The sequence below is a fragment of the Squalius cephalus genome (assembly GCF_949319135.1).
Source record: "Squalius cephalus genome assembly, chromosome: 5".
NCBI lineage: Eukaryota > Metazoa > Chordata > Actinopteri > Cypriniformes > Leuciscidae > Squalius > Squalius cephalus.
Window position 1 is genome coordinate 185,925 of NC_137126.1, and position 24,076 is coordinate 210,000.

At 44.1% G+C, this 24,076-nt stretch overlaps 1 protein-coding gene across 2 annotated transcripts in view; it reads right to left on the reverse strand.

Annotated features, from left to right (window-relative positions):
- Nucleotides 1-1,641: 1,641 nt before the first annotated feature.
- The window catches only part of pax8 (paired box 8), a 26,511-nt gene continuing 4,076 nt past the window's right edge, over nt 1,642-24,076 (reverse strand). For both annotated transcript variants that reach the window (XM_079871297.1, XM_079871296.1), the window contains exons 2-11: nt 19,747-19,912; nt 14,831-15,028; nt 14,625-14,701; nt 14,415-14,540; nt 12,667-12,830; nt 11,463-11,568; nt 10,905-11,147; nt 6,330-6,428; nt 2,136-2,222; nt 1,642-1,713 (exon numbers count right to left, since the gene is read on the reverse strand). In XM_079871297.1, the coding sequence (XP_079727423.1) occupies nt 1,652-1,713; nt 2,136-2,222; nt 6,330-6,428; nt 10,905-11,147; nt 11,463-11,568; nt 12,667-12,830; nt 14,415-14,540; nt 14,625-14,701; nt 14,831-15,028; nt 19,747-19,883 (1,299 nt within the window). In that variant the 5' untranslated portion in view covers nt 19,884-19,912 and the 3' untranslated portion in view covers nt 1,642-1,651. The remainder of the gene's footprint in view (nt 1,714-2,135; nt 2,223-6,329; nt 6,429-10,904; nt 11,148-11,462; nt 11,569-12,666; nt 12,831-14,414; nt 14,541-14,624; nt 14,702-14,830; nt 15,029-19,746; nt 19,913-24,076) is intronic.

Consider the following 24,076-nt stretch of genomic DNA (forward strand, 5'->3'; position numbering starts at 1 on the left):
TCTGCTCGTGCTCCCGGTTCCGGTTCCGCTTCCGCTCGTTCATCACGCGGGCGCGAGCGCGGGATCCAGGTGGGCCGCGGCCTCGTTAAAGAGCCATTAATTATAATGAGGCCTCAAAGAGGCGAGAAATAATTGCAAATAAAAGTACGTGATGCAGAAAATAAAAAAGGAAATTAAACAGATGCGCATGTTTTCAGGATCATTGCTTTTGTCCCTTTCATGTGTTCTGTTAAACCGCTGACTGGCCAAAAATATGCAACATAATAAATCATGGTTTTCAACGGGAAAACAGTAGAAACCATAATCATCACCTCCAACTTCCCTGGTCTAGCAGCGGCCAATAGCCTTCATAATTACTATAAGTTTGATTTATTGAAGAACAATCATTCAAGCTGTTTGCTATTAGGCTATATCTGACAATACGGAATATATTAGACTATTAATTTACAACTACGTGTATTATTATTCTACAAGACAAATAAATGAGGGAAACACAAGAGTGGACTTTGACATGCTTTATTTAATTCAAAATAATTCTGTAGAAATTATTAATTTACATTTGAATAATATAATTAACAGTACAATAACACGTAATCTCTGAAACTCAAAACTCGTTTAATCACAGAAATATAAGCATGATAAGATGGAAAAATAGAAGCGAGAATATAAACGTTTTAAAACTAATGAATCCCCACACAGTTCAGCCCTAATAATCATGTGTAGAATATAGAAAACGAATCTATTTTTAATAGGGGTTTGCCTTCTCTTCATTATTTACATATTGCCCCAAACCGTTAAACATCTTTAATTGTTTCTGAATATGCTGTTTCTGAATGTGATGTTTTTGATCATCCGTAAGATTGTTGGACGATGGCGAAATACAGCAAATCTTCGTGTTAAAGGTAAGGTGTTATTTCTATTTCGTTTAAGAAATGTTTAATGTTTGAATATGATAAAGCCCATCCAACCCTGGCTAATTCGTACGAATTCATACGATTTTTGCTATATCGTACATATTTTAAAGGTTGCCAAATTCGTATAAATGACCTACCCCTAACCCTACCCACCTCTGGGGTTAAGACAAATCGGACGAATTAGCCACCTTTTAATCACTCCTAGGAATGGGTCGTGAGATAGCCTTGGCCATCAGATATCAGTTCCTTCAGCTCCAGTCCAAACGCGATCAAATGTCACGAGCTCAAACAGATTCGCTCGTGTAATTTTCTCAAGCGGTGAAACGCTACAAAGTCGCGATGTTTCTCATGTTCTTCAGAAGAATTAATAATATTTGAATTTGCGTGAATTGTGTATGCTATAGTCAGTTTGGTAGTATTCCTGAATCATGTGCACTTAAGATGTTAAGTGTTTCTGGCCATGAATATATGAAAACATTATGAAATGTCTTTGGCTACAGAGAAATAAAAATACAGGCAACAAATGTTCACTGGTGGAATAAGATGTAAACGTGTGGCTGTAAATGGCCTTTAATCAGGCCGTGTACAAAGGACATAAATAGTTTTACAGGCAATAAAAGGTATCGTCCATCATCAATATGTTTTCTTCATACTCCACTGTATACTCCAGTGTAAGAAGAGCAGCTCGAGGTTTTCTTCATAATCCACAGTAAGAAGAGAAACTGGAGTCCGTTCTTCTAGAGATGATCGTAGGCGGAGGGAGGAGCTCGCGAGGAGGAACTGTAGTAATACGGGGATCCTGCAGGGGGCGACAGGCAAACATCAATATATCACAGCGTATAAGCGTATATAAGCATATAGTGCATGAGAGTGAAGGTAGGATAGAGATATCTGCTTGTTTTGTGTTGCTGAAAGCTCAGCTGTGCGAAGGTCTGCTCTATAATTCTAGCTCGAGGGCTAATGGCCGTCTTATGACTGTGCCATTATTTATTTCCACAGAAAACTCAATAGCCTGAAGGCAGAGGGTGAAACTACTTGAGAGTGTCATGTGACTGAAACTTTATGCAATAGTTGAAGGGCAAGGCAGTCTTGGGTGTATACAGGTCGTTAGTGCATTTCTTTCTTTACTAACCATGTAGCCAGAAGCGTAACATGTTAATATGTGGGATGTTCGTGTTTATGGGATGGAGAAGTGGAAGTGAGACACACTGCTGAACTCACCTAAGATGGTGGAGTTGGTGAATCTCCAGGCGTCGCTGTAGGACGTGTAGGACGGGTGTGTGTAGGTCTGGCCCGAGTACTCCGGTCCTACAGGGAACACACACACATTAAACACACCAAACTACACAACAGCAACGACAGCCATGCCAACAGACCCTCGGCTATAAACACACTCATGCTGTAAGTGTGTCTGTTTCTGGAGCTCCAGCACATCATTCACTGGCGGTTAGAGACTGTAAACCATTAATCCCACAGCTGATCACTGGTGCATACAGTCTCTGCTCTCTCTCTCCATCCCTCACTCACTCCTTCAGTCCTTCAGGCCTCCCTCGGCCATTCTTTCTTTTAACATTCCAATATCTAATTGGTAATTATGGGAGCCGGATTGAATCCCCCCTTCAGTGAGTAATTGTGTATGAACGCTTCCTCTCAGCGAGACCACCAGAAAAATAATAAATCAGACCCTCTCATTTCGCGCTTGGCAGGGCAGACTTCATTTGAAAAAAGAAAAGTGCATCTCAGTCTCTGCAGAGCTTGTGCTCCTCCTGCCGTTTGTTCCTTAATGGATACTCTCTCTCTCTCTCTCTCTCTCTCTCTCTCTCTCTCTCTCTCTCTGTATATGCTTTCCATATAGATTGTGCACTCATTCATGGTGTGTCTCCACCTCAGACTCTCTTTCTCTCCATCTCTCTGGTCTCTCTCGGACTAATAATCCTGATCCCTCAGCGGGCCCCTGTGGTGTGTGTGTGTGTGTGTGTGTGTGTGGTCGGGCATCAGTGCAGAACTCCTGCCCCGGTCCCTCCACATCTACTGATTAACCCACCCGTTCTCCTGTTAATCTCTAACTCGGCCCCCGGCGTTCTCACGCGCTCCACACATTCATGTTTCAGAGAAACGGCATTTATGAGTCCACTGTTTTAATCACAAAACTAGATCGTTACATTTCCTCAAGAAAATGTGAGTGGCTCTTGCTGTGTGAAACTGTTGCTAAGCATTTACATGTGTTCATTTAGCAGATGTTTTTATCCAAATGAGGAACATCACAAGCCATTTGTCATAAGAGCCAGATTCAGAGCAAGTTTAAAGTCGAAGCTAGATTAGTGTTCAAGCTAGAGCAGAGGTGAAATGCAGAGAATCCTTTATGGTTGTGTATTAGTAGTGCCGTTGACTCTCAGTGCATCCGGCGTAAAACCTGCGCCAAATCCAACGTGTGTGCGGATAATTCTGATGAAGCGGACCCTACAAATGAGCGGGAGTTACACTAAGAAAAAAAAATTTATATATACAGTGTGTGCAGAATTATTAGGCACGTTGATTTTCTGATCATATTTTATTTCCAGGAACATTTTGCCAATTCCAAACCATATTAAACTTAATAACTACTATTAATTTTCTATTTAATCATGTATAAGTGATATATAATTGTTCATGAAGGCTGGAAATGAAAAATGTCTTATTTTCAGGTGTGCAGAATTATTAGGCAAGTTTTCTTTTACAGATAAAATAAGCCAAAAATGAGATTTAACAAAGACTGAAAAGTCAAAAATTATTAAATCCCCATGAGAAGAATGCAAAACTAATGCAATACTAGAGATTACAGTTAAGGCATGACCATTGGACAGTGAAATGCTCATTGGGTCAGCAGGGTCAGACAAATACAGGTGGAGTAGAAAAAACACATGTTAACTGCAAAAGAATGAAGAGTTAAGGTGAAGAATTAAGTGTGAAACCATCAGGAACCCTTTAGTCTTCAGCACCACCATTTTCCAGAACTGCAACCTACCTGGAGTCTCCAGAAGAGCAAGGTGTCAGGGTCTCAGAGACTTGGGTTAGGCAAAGAATCCTAAAAAATGACCCCCTCTTAATAAGAATCACAAGCTGAAGAGTAGTAAAATACATGAAGACTGTTTTTTTATAGGCTTTATAGACAGACAGATTGAGAGTGACTCTTGAAGGACCAGCACCACATCCTCTTCTACCACTGTTTGAAGAATTCATCTTCCAGAATACATTTTAATACGTTTTGGGAGTTAATTTTTAGTCCATCTCTGCAAAACGGACTTCAGGGTAGGAGATGGACTAAAAATAAACTCACAAAACGTATTTGCCTAACCCAAGTCTCTGAGACCCTGACACCTTGCTCTTCTGGAGACTCCAGGTAGGTTGCAGTTCTGGAAAATGGGGATTTAATAATTTTTGACTTTTCAGTCTTTGTTAAATCTCATTTTTGGCTTATTTTATCTGTAAAAGAAAACTTGCCTAATAATTCTGCACACCTGAAAATAAGACATTTTTCATTTCCAGCCTTCATGAACAATTATATATCACTTATACATGATTAAATAGAAAATTAATAGTAGTTATTAAGTTTAATATGGTTTGGAATTGGCAAAATGTTCCTGGAAATAAAATATGATCAGAAAATCAACGTGCCTAATAATTCTGCACACACTGTATATATATATATATATATATTATATATCGTTATATAATGGTTTCCTCTATGGTTGAAGTTTGGTGGTTCAAATATGTCCACTGTAAAAAGGATAGGGAGATTCGACTAGAAACATGTTCAGTGATGGTTATGACCCTCGCTTTAATCAACAACTCCCCCTAATTAGATGTTTAACGTTAGAACTATATCATTAAGCACATGTGTTGTTTATTGCAGTGGTTTGGAGATGTATCCATCCAGAAGAGCGCATGACCTTCGAAATGACAAATGCGGAACAGTTAGTTCATGCGTTCATGACCTCAAGGCTAGATTACTGTAATGCTCTACTGGGTGGCTGCCCTGCACGCTTAATAAACAAACTACAGCTGGTCCAAAACGCAGCAGCTCGAGCTCTTACCAGAACCAGGAAGTATGACCATATTAGCCCGGTTCTGTCAACACTGCACTGGCTCCCTATTAAACATCGTATACATTTTAAAATATTGCTGATTACTTACAAAGCACTAAATGGTTTAGCTCCGCAGTGCTTGAGCGAGCTCTTAACGCATTATAGTCCTTCACGTCTATTGCGATCTCAAAATTCCGGCCAGTTGATAATACCTAGAATATCAAAATCGACTGCTGGCGGTAGATCCTTCTCCTATTTAGCACCAAAACTCTGGAACAGTCTTCCTAACATTGTCCGGGAAGCAGACACACTCTGTCAGTTCAAAGCTAGACTAAAGACACATCTCTTTGACCTAGCATTCACATAATACATTATAGACTTCTATAGTTCAATGTTAGGCTGCATAGATTAGGTCAGCCGGAACCGGGAACACCTCCCATAAATCCTGATGTACTCGTTACATCATAAGAAGAATGGCGTCTACGCTAATATTAGTCTCTCTGTTTATCCCGAGGTTTACCGCAGTCCGCCGGATCCAGGCAGTATCCAGATCTGACAAAGGACCTGTGCCTGGACACACACTCACACACACACACACACACACACACTCACACACACACACGCGGTTTGCGTGTTCAAGGTTTGCGTTCTCGAGCCACCAGGCACTGTTGTCGTGGGAATGAGCGGCCGGAGCGAGTTCTGTTAGAGCGGTGTGTGTTAGCGGTCCCTAAGTTAATAACAAATGATCTTTTCAACGGAAGTGAATCAATCAAAGCTAACTTTAGCTGGACAATAACTTTATTCTAGATCTTCTATAAAGCCTAAACACTCTCTGTTACTGTAATTTCCTATTATCACTGTAAAGCTGCTTTGAAACATCTATATTGTTATAAATGAAGGTGACTTGGCACATCAGCACAGAAAACAACCACCGTCTTATTTGAATAATTATATCTAAATGTTGTTTAGAAAGAAATCTGTCTGAATAGTGACACTTGCCTTAAAGTAACAGATCATTTCAAAATGTCATCATTTACTCACCCTCAAGTTGTTTCAACCCTGTATGAATTTCTTTCTTCTGCTGAACAGAAGATATTTTGAAGAATGTCTGTAACCAAACAGTTGATGGACCCCATTGACTCCAATAGTATTTTCTTTCCTACAATGGAAGTCAATGGGGTCCATCAACTGTTTGGTTACAGACATTCTTCAAAATATCTTCTGTTCAGCAGAAGAAAGAAATTCATACAGGGTTGAAACAACTTGAGGGTGAGTAAATGATGACAGAATTTTCATTTTGAAGTGAACTATTCTTTAACAAGTACCATGAGAGTTGATGAAGCTCCTTTACCTGCAACCATCCCGGTGATGGAGGACGAGGAGAAGCCGGTCTGAGCCGATGGGATGTGAGGAGGATAACCGGGAAGCATGGAGCTCGACACTTCTCTCCCTGAAACAGGCAAACACACACACACAGCTCAGTCTTAGAGAACCACACACACGCACACACACACACACACACACACACACACACACACACACACACACACACACACACACACACACACACACACACACACAGCTCAGTCTCAGAGAACCACACACTCACTGCTCAGTCTTAGAGAACCACACACACACTGCTCAGTCTTAGAGAACCACACACACACACACACACACACACACACACACACACACACACACACACACACACACACACACACACACACACTGCTCAGTCTTAGAGAACCACAAACTCACTGCTCAGTCTTAGAGAACAACACACTCACTGCTCAGTCTTAGAGAACCACACACTTAGAGAACCACACACTCTCTGCTCAGTCTTAGAGAACCACACACACAGTGCTCAGTCTTAGAGAACCACACACTCACGCGCACACACACACACACACACACACACACACACACACACACACACACACACACACACACACACTGTTTAGTCTTAGAGAACCACATACTTAGAGAACCACACACTCACTGCTCAGTCTTAGAGAACCACACACACACACACACACACACACACACACACACTGCTCAGTCTTAGAGAACCATACACAAACTGCTCAGTCTTAGAGAACCACACACTCACTGCTGAGTCTTAGAGAAACACACACTTAGAGAACCACACACTCACTGCTCAGTCTTAGAGAAACACACACTTAGAGAACCACACACTCACTGCTCAGTCTTAGAGAAACACACACTTAGAGAACCACACACTCACTGCTCAGTCTTAGAGAAACACACACTTAGAGAACCACACACTCTCTGCTCAGTCTTAGAGAACCACACACTCACTGCTCAGTCTTAGAGAACAACACACTCACTGCTCAGTCTTAGAGAACCACACACTCACAGCTCAGTCTTAGAGAACCACACACTCACTGCTCAGTCTTAGAGAACAACACACTCACTGCTCAGTCTTAGAGAACCACACACTCACAGCTCAGTCTTAGAGAACCACACACACACTGCTCAGTCTTAGAGAACCACACTCTCACAGCTCAGTCTTAGAGAACCACACACACACTGCTCAGTCTTATGGCGCTTTTCCATTACCAGTACCAGCTCAACTCGACACGACTCGACTTGGCTCGCTTTTCGCTCCGTTTTCCATTGCGGATAGTACCTCCACAATAGTACCCGGTCGTCATAGCGACGCCATAGGAAACTGCCGTGACGTAATCTTCTACGCGTCACTACGCTGATTCCCTGACCAATCAGCAGTCTGCCGTGTTTTCACGTCACATTTTAGTATCGACTCAGCTCGCCTCAGCTCGCTCAGAACCTCGCCGGAGGTGATACGAAAAAAAGTACCTGGAAGCAGGTACAAGTACAACTTTTACACAGTGGAAAACCAAACAAAGGCGAGTTGAGTCGAGTCGAGGTGAGCTGGTACTGTGTAGTGGAAAAGCGCCATTAGAGAACCACACACTCACAGCTCAGTCTTAGAGAACCACACACACACACACACACACACACACACACACTGCTCAGTCTTAGAGAACCACACACTCTCTGCTCAGTCTTAGAGAACCACAAACTCACTGCTCAGTCTTAGAGAACCACACACTCACAGCTCAGTCTTAGAGAACCACACACTCACAGCTCAGTCTTAGAGAACCACACACACACTGCTCAGTCTTAGAGAACCACACACTCACAGCTCAGTCTTAGAGAACCACACACTCACTGCTCAGTCTTAGAGAACCACACACACACTGCTCAGTCTTAGAGAACCACACTCTCACAGCTCAGTCTTAGAGAACCACACACACACTGCTCAGTCTTAGAGAACCACACTCTCACAGCTCAGTCTTAGAGAACCACACACTCTCTGCTCAGTCTTAGAGAACCACACACTCACTGCTCAGTCTTAGAGAACCACACACTCACTGCTCAGTCTTAGAGAACCACACACACACTGCTCAGTCTTAGAGAACCACACTCTCACAGCTCAGTCTTAGAGAACCACACACACACTGCTCAGTCTTAGAGAACCACACACTCACAGCTCAGTCTTAGAGAACCACACTCTCACAGCTCAGTCTTAGAGAACCACACACACACAGCTCAGTCTTAGAGAACCACACACTCACAGCTCAGTCTTAGAGAACCACACTCTCACAGCTCAGTTTTAGGCTACGTCTACATTAATCCAGATACATTTGAAAGCTGTGTTTTCGTTTATAAACGCTCTCCGTCCACACTAGCGTTTTCAGGCGTTTTTGGACATTTCAGTGTGGATGAGAAACTTTTGAAAAACGCCTGACAACGCTAAATTCACCTTACTGCGCATGTGTAAAACCCTACAAAAGATCACTGAAATGATTCAGAGGGAAAAATAAATAACTAAGTTATCGCGCAATTCTTCTGACAAGATCATTTTATTTAGTAAAATATCTCACCATTCACTGACGTGGTCCAGGTCGCACGCAGTCACCATATGTTTGGTCTAAAACGCTAAAACTGCTCTCATGTATTGCTGCAGGACAGCAAATATGAGTAAATTCTGTCATCTTTGCAGGACTGTGATATGAAGAGTGTGCAATGTAGAATATTTTTAGCAACAGTGTGAAAGTGAATAGCACATAACAGGCACAATACTGGTATAAACATGAATATCTATTGGTACAATATGCGTCACATGACTAAATTTACGTCATCGTTTTTAAATACCACCGGTTTCACAGTCCACACTACAACACCAAAATGGCATTTTCAAATGTATCCACTTTGGAGTGCGTTTTCAAAAAAGCTTCGTTTTCATTAATAAAAACGCAGTCTCAGTGTGGACGGAAGGCCAAAACGAAGAGAATTTTTTTTCAAACGAAACCGTATTAGTGTTGACATGGCCTTAGAGAACCACACACTCTCTGCTCAGTCTTAAAGAACCACACACCCACTGCTCAGTCTTAAAGAACCACACACCCACTGCTCAGTCTTAGAGAACCACACACTCTCTGCTCAGTCATAGAGAACCACACACTCTCTGCTCAGTCATAGAGAACCACACACCCACTGGTCAGTCTTAGAGAACCACACACTCACAGCTCAGTCATAGAGAACCACACACCCACTGGTCAGTCTTAGAGAACCACACACTCACAGCTCAGTCTTAGAGAACCACACACTCACTGCTCAGTCTTAGAGAACCACACACACACTGCTCAGTCTTAGAGAACCACACACCCACTGGTCAGTCTTAGAGAACCACACACTCACAGCTCAGTCTTAGAGAACCACACACTCACAGCTCAGTCTTAGAGAACCACACACACACTGCTCAGTCTTAGAGAACCACACACTCTCTGCTCAGTCATAGAGAACCACACACTCTCTGCTCAGTCTTAAAGAACCACACACTCACAGCTCAGTCTTAGAGAACCACACACTCACTGCTCAGTCTTAGAGAACAACACACTCACTGCTCAGTCTTAGAGAACCACACACCCACTGCTCAGTCTTAGAGAACCACACACTCACAGCTCAGTCTTAGAGAACCACACACTCACAGCTCAGTCTAAGAGAACCACACACTCTCTGCTCAGTCTAAGAGAACCACACACCCACTGGTCAGTCTTAGACAACCACACACTCTCTGCTCATTCTTAGAGAACCACACACTCACAGCTCAGTCTTAGAGAACCACACACTCACAGCTCAGTCTAAGAGAACCACACACCCACTGGTCAGTCTTAGAGAACCACACACTCACAGCTCAGTCTTAGAGAACCACACACTCACAGCTCAGTCTAAGAGAACCACACACTCACAGCTCAGTCTAAGAGAACCACACACTCTCTGCTCATTCTAAGAGAACCACACACTCACAGCTCAGTCTAAGAGAACCACACACTCTCTGCTCATTCTTAGAGAACCACACACTCACAGCTCAGTCTTAGAGAACCACACACCCACTGCTCAGTCTTAGAGAACCACACACTCACAGCTCAGTCTTAGAGAACCACACACTCACAGCTCAGTCTTAGAGAACCACACACTCACTGGTCAGTCTTAGAGAACCACACACTCACAGCTCAGTCTTAGAGAACCACACACTCACAGCTCAGTCTAAGAGAACCACACACTCTCTGCTCATTCTTAGAGAACCACACACTCACAGCTCAGTCTTAGAGAACCACACACTCACAGCTCAGTCTTAGAGAACCACACACTCACAGCTCAGTCTTAGAGAACCACACACCCACTGCTCAGTCTTAGAGAACCACACACCCACTGCTCAGTCTTAGAGAGCCACACACTCTCTGCTCAGTCTTAGAGAACCACACACTCACTACACTCTCTGCTCAGTCTTAGAGAACCACACACTTAGAGAACCACACACTTAGAGAACCACACACATACAACGGGGAACTGAGGATGATGATGGGATGGGCTTTACCTGTGATGAGGTGTGGGCTGTTGAACTGCCCCTGCACTGGGGCATGATGGGAAAATGAGCTGAAGCCATGAGATAAATGAGTGGCGTTGCTGCAACTGTTAGCGATGGACACTGACGCCGGAGCCGAGATGGCCGTGAGCTCCAGGAACGCGGAGTTAGCGATGATGTTAGGGGAGGAGCTTGAGCTGTTCACCTCGGGGGACACTTCCTGTTTCAGACAGAGTGGGCGGGGCTGTAGGGCTTCTGGGCGGAGCAACGGGTTGACAGACAGGTGGGAAAATTCATGTATGAATGTTAATTGATGTACAATGAAATGGCTATATATGGACATATGCTAAACGATGACACAAATTACAAATACAACAATTAAATATGAATTATGAGTTTGGGGAGTGTGTAGTATGCAGGACTGAGCAATTTGCTAAATGAACTGTGTAATGTGTTGCTCTGGAAGTGTCTTTTCATACAGTAAATGTGCCCTTCTTTCTCTTGTAAATATGGAACAAATGACAAAGAGTAATTACAGTGCAGCGTTTGCATATGGATGATGGTTATTACCTGCGACCACTGTGTATCCCTGATGTGCTGCCAGGTTCCGACTGATAACTGAGCCACTTTTCCCCTCGTCCAAGCTGCCGTTGATGAGCGAGAGAGGATAGAGAGACTGCAGGAGAGAGAGAGAGAGAGAGTTCAGCTCTGAATGACATGCCTGTTTGCCCTTATGGAAACAAAATATATTTCCCTATTTATGAATGATCAATATATTAAATAGTTTAACAGTATATTTGAAAATATACGGAATTAATATATTACAATATATTGAATAATACATAAGGAATTGCCGGTTTTCATATACTGAAAAATATGTGACAATATATTTACTAATATGTCATAATGTATGTTATTTTATATTCATTACTACACTTCATAATATACAGATGTATATGTGATCAGATATGGTACTTTATGTGTAATATATTCACTCATGCAGCATAAATACACATAGAAATATTTATATAATGTAAGAAATTTCTTATATTTTTTAATTATTTACATTATAAATGTTTCATATTTTCAAGCTAGTTAACATAAGCCCAAGCACACCTGCATGTACTACAGTATTTAGCCAATAGACAATCCCTGTACTGAGGAGTGCACAGACATTACTTTTAAAATATAGTAATTATAGTCTTAATGGTTTTCGGCCAATCATCAGCCTCACCACAGGCTGGACTCTTCAGCTCAATGGTAACCCCAAAAACAAAAAGTAATAGAACATTAAACACTAACAGATCTCCCCCTATATTAATATTAAGCAAAACACATTAAATAACACTTAGTTTTAACATTTGCTCTCCTTTAACAGTCAGAAGCAAAGCATGCTGGGAACTATAAATCTGTTGTAACTTATTCCGTGAATGTGTGTGTATATATGTGTGTGTGTGTGTGTGTGTGTGTGTGTGTGTGAACATACAGTACATTCACATTTATATGTGACCATGTATGTGCAATATCTGTGCACAATAAAGGATAATACTTTGTGAATATTACATGTAATGCTAATTTTGTCTTCATTTATACATTTTTGATATGTATCAGTATATAGCCATACATGGCCAATGCATATACTGCAGTATATTAAAAAATATAAGCACTATTTCCCATATATATAAAATGTATTATGTGATATATCGCATTATATTTTGCAGTATATTCCCATAGTTGTGCTGTAAGGGTGTTTTCCCGTCTCTTGGTGTTGCACCTGCTCAGTTTTCCCAGTGGTGTGGCTGAAGGAGTCGGAGCTGTACTGGTTCCGCTGGAAGCCACAGTCCTGCTGGGTCGGGAAGTGTTCGGTCCGAAGATGTTTCCGGGATCCGGTCCCGCTTCCCTGCGAGTCCACACTGTGCCGACAGCTCTCCTGATCACCTGTCAATCAAATACAAGTTTGTGTGTCTGATCGGACACTTCAGTCGCACACACACACACACACACACACACACACACACTTCTGCAGATCCTGAAAACCACTGATTCACCACAGCTTTCACTCGTGACGGTCAAAGACTTTCTTACTCACTCTGTTTTTACTAGAACAGTTTTGAATCCATTTGTTCCAGCAATGCATTTTCCATAATCCAACCCTGCCTGGAATTTTAATGTTTAAAGATCAAAATTATCCCTCATATTAACAGTAATATACAGTCAGACCAAAAACTATTCAGACACCAGATATAATTTTTGATATTGTTTCACTAGTGTGATCAGGACACTATAGTTCATTTATGTGAGTGAGGAGAGCAGAATAAAGTAAACTGTGACATATTATACCCAGATATTCTTCATACAGAGACTACCAGTGACAATTGGGGCCAAAACTGATTGGGACACTTTGAGCTGATCATGTTTTGCTGAAGTGTGTTTCCTTTAATTGCTAATGCTCTTTTTACACACAGACTGAACACAATGAAGCATTGCTTGGTGATTGGTTGAGATAAACTGGTATTATCTAATTGTGTAGTTCACGAGTTCACACTTACAAATAAGTCAGATAGAATAAAAGCGTATTTGGCGTGCTGTCCGAGGAGAGGCTCCGGCTCGGTATTCGGCCCGAACCCAGAGTACTCCCCCCGTATTCCTGGCTGTGAAAGAATGAGCCGAGAGTGAGGAGTCGGGGTGGTGGAGGGATGCTGGAAAACTGTCAAGGAATGTTAGGGTGAGTTGGCAGAGTGAATATATATACTGTATATGCTTCTTCTCATGCTGATAGGGTAGACATAGTAATTGTTTGATGACATGTAGATTGGATTGATTATTTGAACGTGCTCCTCCCGAAATTTGTTTATAAAACATCATTTAAATTTAACAGCTGACAGATATTCAACATAATTCATGTGTGAGACAGTCTAACAGAAGGACGGACAAAACCAGTCAAATATCAACTGAGTTCTGCTCATATTTTATCACCATTTTCTAAACTATAGCGAATAAACTGTGATAATGTGAATAAGTGTTGGTCTGACTGTAAGGACTGTCAGTAAATCAGTGTCTGGTCTGGAAATCATGTCATCGGTATTACATCCATCCATCCATATCCCAGACCGGGTTAGAGATGTTGGATATCTCAGATGACCAGTCCATCACAGGTCTCACACACACACACACACACACACACACACACACACACACACACACACACACTGAGGCGGTTTCTGCTTCTCTGACAGTGATCATTACAGTTAAAGTAATAAAGCAGGACTCAGTCTCACACTCTCTCTCACACACACACACACACACACACACACACACACACACACACACACACACACACACACACACTGAGGCGGTTTCTGCTTCTCTGACAGTGATCATTACAGTTAAAGTAATAAAGCAGGACTCAGTCTCACACTCTCTCTCTCACACACACACACACACACACACACACACACACACACACACACACACACACACTGGGGCGGTCTCTCTGACCGGTCAGTAATAATAATAACTCACTGTCGTCGCGGCTCCTCTTGCCCTCGGCGCTGGTCTGAGGGATTCCCAGTAAGCCACTGATGGAGTAGGTGGATCCCAGTGAGTCCGACTGGGGAGATTCGGGAGGCGTCACGGCTGAACTGGGAACTGAGCAGAATCACACAGCATTATTACTGGGCCGCAGTGAACTGGGAAACAGCATTAGTGGGAACCATCAGTGTGTGTTCTCACTCAGTGTGTGTCCAGGACTCAGGCCTTTACTGTCCAGAGGAAGATTGAAAGGCTGTTGAACTTTTGTGCGAATGATCCTGTGAGAGAAGAAACAGCGGGTTAGAAGAGTTCATCAAATCTCTGTTATGTATGCGTTGACCTGTTGTCCATGAGGTCAGAGGTCATGTACCTGTTGATGGTGAGGTCAGAGGTCAGAGGTCATGTACCTGTTGATGGAGCTGACGCTGGGCACGGTGTCCCCGTCACACACTCCCTCGGCCAGCAGCCGGTCCCGGATCTCCCACGCGAACATGGTGGGGTTCTGGCGCTTGTACTCCGCGATCTTCTCCACCACTTTAGGGGTCGCGACCTTCGGCTTCGAGCCTCCGATGACCCCTGGTTTAATGCTGCCCGTCTCATAGTACCTGAACGAGAAATGACATCACAACAAAACTCATGCACCTTCTGGGACATTTAATATCCAGCAGTATCATTGCTCTCCCGCACTGACTCCATTACATGAGAGCTGAGCTGAGCTGGACGATGACATCACCGTTCTCTCCAGAGCGCTATATATATATAAATTAACTAAATTACAGTAATAACTTTTTTTACAACAAAAATGAAACATCACTGATCTTCCTTAAGCTGGACTGTGACACTATTTTCTTCCAGAAACAAACTTTGTTGCATTAATCTCCTGTTACCTCAGTAAAGCTGCTGTGAAACACTCGCGCTGTGTAAGTAAAGCTTGACCTGCTGAGCTCCACTTTCACTCGTCTACTCACTTACTCTTTATTTACTTCTGCTAGTTTCTATCTACTCTGTCTGTGTGTATCATGCACTGTGTTGTATTGTGTGTAACGTTAAATCAGGAGTACTTGATAAATCATGTTTACTTCAGAACAAACCAGCACCAATTTCCTGCAAGTGCAACTTGGCCAATAAACGTAATCTAATTCATTCCAAGAGAGAACGTCAGATATGCTGAAAACATTAGGCCTTCCAGAAATAAAAACAAAAACCATTTATTTATTTATTTTTTACAGAAAAATATTACATTTGCTGCAGATTCAGTCACATTCAGTACGTCTGACAGTGGAGCACAAGAAACAATCAGTGAAGGTGTGTGTTCGGTGTGTGTTCGGTGTGTGTGGTGTGTTCAGTGTGTGTTCGGTGTGTGTTCGGTGTGTGTGGTGTGTGTGGTGTGTTCGGTGTGTGTTCGGTGTGTGTGGTGTGTGTGGTGTGTTCGGTGTGTGTGGTGTGTGTGGTGTGTTCGGTGTGTGTTCGGTGTGTGTTCGGTGTGTGTTCGGTGTGTGTTCGGTGTGTGTGGTGTGTGTGGTGTGTGTGATGTGTTCGGTGTGTGTTCGGTGTGTGTTCGGTGTGTGTTCGGTGTGTGTGGTGTGTTCAGTGTGTGTTCGGTGTGTGTTCGGTGTGTGTGGTGTGTGTGGTGTGTTCGGTGTGTGTTCGGTGTGTGTGGTGTGTGTGGTGTGTTCGGTGTGTGTGGTGTGTGTGGTGTGTTCGGTGTGTGTTCGGTGTGTGTTCGGTGTGTGTTCGGTGTGTGTTCGGTGTGTGTGGTGTGTGTGGTGTGTGTGATGTGTTCGGTGTGTGTTCGGTGTGTGTTCGGTGTGTGTTCGGTGTGTGTTCGGTGTGTGTGGTGTGTTCGGTGTGTGTTCGGTGTGTGTGGTGTGTGTGGTGTGTTCGGTGTGTGTTCGGTGTGTGTTCGGTGTGTGTGGTGTGTGTGGTGTGTTCGGTGTGTGTGGTGTGTGTTCGGTGTGTGTGGTGTGTGTGGTGTGTTCGGTGTGTGTTCGGTGTGTGTGGTGTGTGTGGTGTGTGTGGTGTGTGTTCGGTGTGTGTTCGGTGTGTGTGGTGTGTGTGGTGTGTTCGGTGTGTGTTCGGTGTGTGTTCGGTGTGTGTGGTGTGTGTGGTGTGTTCGGTGTGTGTGGTGTGTGTTCGGTGTGTGTGGTGTGTGTGGTGTGTTCGGTGTGTGTGGTGTGTGTTCGGTGTGTGTTCGGTGTGTGTGGTGTGTGTGGTGTGTTCGGTGTGTGTGGTGTGTGTTCGGTGTGTGTGGTGTGTGTGGTGTGTTCGGTGTGTGTTCGGTGTGTGTTCGGTGTGTGTGGTGTGTGTGGTGTTTTCGGTGTGTGTGGTGTGTGTGGTGTGTGTGGTGTGTTCGGTGTGTGTTCGGTGTGTGTGGTGTGTGTGGTGTGTTCGGTGTGTGTGGTGTGTGTGGTGTGTGTGGTGTGTGTTCGGTGTGTGTTCGGTGTGTGTTCGGTGTGTGTGGTGTGTTCGGTGTGTGTGGTGTGTGTGGTGTGTGTTCGGTGTGTGTGGTGTTTTCGGTGTGTGTGGTGTGTGTGGTGTGTGTGGTGTGTGTGGTGTGTTCGGTGTGTGTTCGGTGTGTGTGGTGTGTGTGGTGTGTTCGGTGTGTGTGGTGTGTGTGGTGTGTGTGGTGTGTGTGGTGTGTGTTCGGTGTGTGTTCGGTGTGTGTGGTGTGTGTGGTGTGTGTGGTGTGTGTTCGGTGTGTGTGGTGTGTGTGGTGTGTTCGGTGTGTGTTCGGTGTGTGTTCGGTGTGTGTGGTGTGTGTGGTGTGTTCGGTGTGTGTGGTGTGTGTGGTGTGTTCGGTGTGTGTTCGGTGTGTGTGGTGTGTGTGGTGTGTGTGGTGTGTTCGGTGTGTGTGGTGTGTGTGGTGTGTGTGGTGTGTGTGGTGTGTTCGGTGTGTGTGGTGTGTGTGGTGTGTTCGGTGTGTGTGGTGTGTGTGGTGTGTGTGGTGTGTGTTCGGTGTGTGTTCGGTGTGTGTTCGGTGTGTGTGGTGTGTGTGGTGTGTGTTCGGTGTGTGTGTTCGGTGTGTGTGGTGTGTGTGGTGTTTTCGGTGTGTGTTCGGTGTGTGTTCGGTGTGTGTGGTGTGTGTGGTGTTTTCGGTGTGTGTTCGGTGTGTGTGGTGTGTGTGGTGTTTTCGGTGTGTGTTCGGTGTGTGTTCGGTGTGTGTGGTGTGTGTTCGGTGTGTGTGGTGTGTGTGGTGTGTTCGGTGTGTGTGGTGTGTGTGGTGTGTTCGGTGTGTGTTCGGTGTGTGTTCGGTGTGTGTGGTGTGTGTTCGGTGTGTGTGGTGTGTGTGGTGTGTTCGGTGTGTGTGGTGTGTGTGGTGTGTGTTCGGTGTGTGTTCGGTGTGTGTGGTGTGTGTTCGGTGTGTGTTCGGTGTGTGTGGTGTGTGTGGTGTGTGTTCAGTGTGTGTTCGGTGTGTGTGGTGTGTGTGGTGTGTTCGGTGTGTGTTCGGTGTGTGTGGTGTGTGTGGTGTGTGTGGTGTGTTCGGTGTGTGTGGTGTGTGTGGTGTGTGTGGTGTGTGTGGTGTGTTCGGTGTGTGTTCGGTGTGTGTGGTGTGTGTGGTGTGTTCGGTGTGTGTGGTGTGTGTTCGGTGTGTGTGGTGTGTGTTCGGTGTGTGTTCGGTGTGTGTTCGGTGTGTGTGGTGTGTGTGGTGTGTGTTCGGTGTGTGTGTTCGGTGTGTGTGGTGTGTGTGGTGTTTTCGGTGTGTGTTCGGTGTGTGTTCGGTGTGTGTGGTGTGTGTGGTGTTTTCGGTGTGTGTTCGGTGTGTGTTCGGTGTGTGTGGTGTGTGTGGTGTTTTCGGTGTGTGTTCGGTGTGTGTGGTGTGTGTTCGGTGTGTGTGGTGTGTGTGGTGTGTTCGGTGTGTGTGGTGTGTGTGGTGTGTTCGGTGTGTGTGTGGTGTGTGTTCGGTGTGTGTTCGGTGTGTGTGGTGTGTGTTCGGTGTGTGTGGTGTGTGTGGTGTGTGTTCGGTGTGTGTGGTGTGTGTTCGGTGTGTGTTCGGTGTGTGTGGTGTGTGTGGTGTGTTCGGTGTGTGTTCGGTGTGTGTTCGGTGTGTGTGGTGTGTGTTCGGTGTGTGTTCGGTGTGTGTGGTGTGTGTGGTGTGTTCGGTGTGTGTTCGGTGTGTGTTCGGTGTGTGTGGTGTGTGTTCGGTGTGTGTGGTGTGTGTGGTGTGTGTTCGGTGTGTGTTCGGTGTGTGTGGTGTGTGTGGTGTGTTCGGTGTGTGTTCGGTGTGTGTTCGGTGTGTGTGGTGTGTGGGGTGTGTTCGGTGTGTGTTCGGTGTGTGTTCGGTGTGTGTGGTGTGTGTGGTGTTTTCGGTGTGTGTTCGGTGTGTGTTCGGTGTGTGTGGTGTGTGTTCGGTGTGTGTGGTGTGTGTGGTGTGTTCGGTGTGTGTGGTGTGTGTGGTGTGTTCGGTGTGTGTGTGGTGTGTGTTCGGTGTGTGTTCGGTGTGTGTGGTGTGTGTTCGGTGTGTGTGGTGTGTGTGGTGTGTGTTCGGTGTGTGTGGTGTGTGTTCGGTGTGTGTTCGGTGTGTGTGGTGTGTGTGGTGTGTTCGGTGTGTGTTCGGTGTGTGTTCGGTGTGTGTGGTGTGTGGGGTGTGTTCGGTGTGTGTTCGGTGTGTGTGGTGTGTGTGGTGTGTGTTCGGTGTGTGTTCGGTGTGTGTGGTGTGTGTGGTGTGTTCGGTGTGTGTTCGGTGTGTGTGGTGTGTGTGGTGTGTGTTCGGTGTGTGTGGTGTGTGTGGTGTGTGTGGTGTGTGTTCGGTGTGTGTTCGGTGTGTGTGGTGTGTGTGGTGTGTGTTCGGTGTGTGTGGTGTGTGTTCGGTGTGTGTTCGGTGTGTGTGGTGTGTTCGGTGTGTGTTCGGTGTGTGTTCGGTGTGTGTTCGGTGTGTGTGGTGTGTGTGGTGTGTTCGGTGTGTGTGGTGTGTGTGGTGTGTGTGGTGTGTGTTCGGTGTGTGTTCGGTGTGTGTGGTGTGTGTTCGGTGTGTGTGGTGTGTGTGGTGTGTGTGGTGTGTGTTCAGTGTGTGTTCGGTGTGTGTGGTGGATGTGGTGTGTTCGGTGTGTGTTCGGTGTGTGTTCGGTGTGTGTGGTGTGTGTGGTGTGTTCGGTGTGTGTTCGGTGTGTGTGGTGTGTGTGGTGTGTTCGGTGTGTGTACGGTGTGTGTGGTGTGTGTGGTGTGTGTGGTGTGTTCGGTGTGTGTACGTTCTTTTAAATGTAATGCTCTTCTGGGTGGTTGCCCTGCACGCTTAATAAACAAACTACAGCTGGTCCAAAACGCAGCAGCTCGAGTTCTTACCAGAACCAGGAAGTGTGTGTGTGTGTGTGTGTGGACTCTTCACCTGCCCAGGATCTTGCTGACACACCCGTGACTGACCCTCAGTTGTCTCGAGATGTCGCAGGGTCTCACACCCTGATGTGCCATATCCACGATCCTCTGCCGGATCACCTCGGGGAGCGGCCGGCCGTTCACAAACATTCCTCCGAGCTGATTCAGACCCCCATGACCTGGAGAACACACACACACACACACACACACACACACACACACACACACACATCAACATCAACATCAATGCCACACACACTGAACACACATGAACATGAACACACACACACACACTGAACACGCATGAACATGATCATCACACACACTGAACACACATGAACATGAACACACACACACACACTGAAAACACATGAACATGAACACACACACACTGAACACACATGAACATGAACACACACACACACTGAACACACATGAAAATGAACACACACACACACTGAACACACATGAACATGATCATCACACACACTGAACACACATGAACATGATCATCACACACATGAACATGAACACACACACACACTGAACACACATGAACATGATCATCACACACACTGAACACGCATGAACACACACACTGAACACGCATGAACATGATCATCACACACACTGAACACACATGAACATGATCATCACACACATGAACATGAACACACACACACACTGAACACACATGAACATGATCATCACACACACTGAACACGCATGAACATGAACACACACACACACTGAACACACATGAAAATGAACACACACACACACTGAACACACATGAACATGATCATCACACACACTGAACACGCATGAACATGATCATCACACACACTGAACACGCATGAACATGATCATCACACACACTGAACACGCATGAACATGAACACACACACACTGAGCACGCATGAACATGAACACACACACACTGAGCACGCATGAACATGAACACACACACACTGAACACGCATGAACATGAACACACACACATTGAACACACATGAACACACACACACACACACACTGAACATGCATGAACATGAACACACACACACACACTGAACAAACATGAACACACACACACACACACTGAACACGCATGAACATGAACACACACACACTGAACAGACATGAACACACACACACACTGAACACGCATGAACATGAACACACACACACACTGAACACGCATGAGCATGAACACACACACACTGAACAGACATGAACACACACACACACTGAACATGCATGAACATGAACACACACACACACACACTGAACACACACACACACTGAACACGCATGAACATGAACACACACACACACTGAACACGCATGAGCATGAACACACACACACACTGAACACGCATGAGCATGAACACACACACACACTGAACACGCATGAACATGAACACACACACACTGAACACACATGAACACACACACACACACACTGAACATGCATGAACATGAACACACACACACACTGAACACACACACACACACACACTGAACACGCATGAACATGAACACACACACACACACACTGAACACGCATGAACATGAACACACACACACACTGAACACGCATGAGCATGAACACACACACACACTGAACACACACACACACACACACACTGAACACGCATGAACATGAACACACACACACACACACTGAACACGCATGAGCATGAACACACACACACACTGAACACGCATGAACATGAACACACACTGAACAGACATGAACATGATCATCACACACTGAACACGCATGAACATGAACACACACACACACACACACTGAACACGCATGAGCATGAACACACACACACACTGAACACACACACACACACACTGAACACGCATGAACATGAACACACACACACACACACTGAACACGCATGAGCATGAACACACACACACACTGAACACGCATGAACATGAACACACACACACACACACTGACTGCTGGCTCTGTGAGGATCAGATTACACTTCATTCGTCTCATAACTAATCCACAGGTTTCTCTTGTATTGCCAAATCATATTTACACTCTTCTGAAAGTTAAACATGAACAGTCATAACAATTGTATCCAGAATAAAACCTATTCGGATTCCTTTTCACTCTGTAAAAATTAATTAATATCACTTATCTATGATCTCTACAGCATTTCCAATGTTTTCTCAGCTTCTCTGGATTTCTCTCTCTGTCCCTATAAACTCCCCAATGCCTTTATTTCCACACACTCCTCCCTCTAAACCTCAGATAAACCCACATAGTTTGGTCCAGTATATGGACAGTATATCATGGTCCAGTATATGGACAGTATATATCATATGGTCCAGTATATGGACAGTATATATCATATGGTCCCGTATATGGACAGTATATATCATATGGCCCAGTATATGGACAGTATATATCATATGGCCCAGTATATGGACAGTATATATCATATGGCCCAGTATATGGACAGTATATATCATATGGTCCAGTATATGGACAGTATATATCATATGGCCCAGTATATGGACAGTATATCATATGGTCCAGTATATGGACAGTATATATCATATGGCCCAGTATATGGACAGTATATATCATATGGCCCAGTATATGGACAGTATATCATATGGTCCAGTATATGGACAGTATATATCATATGGTCCAGTATATGGACAGTAAATATCATATGGTCCAGTATATGGACAGTATATCATATGGCCCAGTATATGGACAGTATATATCATATGGCCCAGTATATGGACAGTATATATCATATGGTCCCGTATATGGACAGTATATATCATATGGCCCAGTATATGGACAGTATATATCATATGGTCCCGTATATGGACAGTATATATCATATGGCCCAGTATATGGACAGTATATATCATATGGCCCAGTATATGGACAGTATATATCATATGGCCCAGTATATGGACAGTATATATCATATGGTCCCGTATATGGACAGTATATATCATATGGTCCAGTATATGGACAGTATATATCATATGGCCCAGTATATGGACAGTATATATCATATGGCCCAGTATATGGACAGTATATATCATATGGCCCAGTATATGGACAGTATATATCATATGGCCCAGTATATGGACAGTATATATCATATGGCCCAGTATATGGACAGTATATATCATATGGTCCAGTATATGGACAGTAAATACCATATGGTCCAGTATATAGACAGTATATATCATATGGCCCAGTATATGGACAGTATATATCATATGGTCCCGTATATGGACAGTAAATACCATATGGTCCAGTATATAGACAGTATATATCATATGGCCCAGTATATGGACAGTATATATCATATGGCCCAGTATATGGACAGTATATATCATATGGTCCAGTATATGGACAGTATATATCATATGGTCCAGTATATGGACAGTAAATATCATATGGTCCAGTATATGGACAGTATATCATATGGTCCAGTATATGGACAGTATATATCATATGGCCCAGTATATGGACAGTATATATCATATGGCCCAGTATATGGACAGTATATATCATATGGTCCAGTATGGACAGTATATATCATATGGCCCAGTATATGGACAGTATATATCATATGGTCCCGTATATGGACAGTATATATCATATGGCCCAGTATATGGACAGTATATATCATATGGCCCAGTATATGGACAGTATATATCATATGGTCCAGTATATGGACAGTATATATCATATGGTCCCGTATATGGACAGTATATATCATATGGTCCCGTATATGGACAGTATATATCATATGGCCCAGTATATGGACAGTATATATCATATGGCCCAGTATATGGACAGTATATATCATATGGTCCCGTAGATGGACAGTATATATCATATGGCCCAGTATATGGACAGTATATATCATATGGCCCAGTACATGGACAGTATATATCATATGGTCCCGTACATGGACAGTATATATCATATGGTCCCGTACATGGACAGTATATATCATATGGCCCAGTATATGGACAGTATATCATATGGTCCAGTATATGGACAGTATATATCATATGGTCCAGTATATGGACAGTATATATCATATGGCCCAGTATATGGACAGTATATATCATATGGCCCAGTATATGGACAGTATATATCATATGGTCCCGTATATGGACAGTATATATCATATGGCCCAGTATATGGACAGTATATATCATATGGCCCAGTATATGGACAGTATATATCATATGGTCCAGTATATGGACAGTATATATCATATGGCCCAGTATATGGACAGTATATATCATATGGCCCAGTATATGGACAGTAT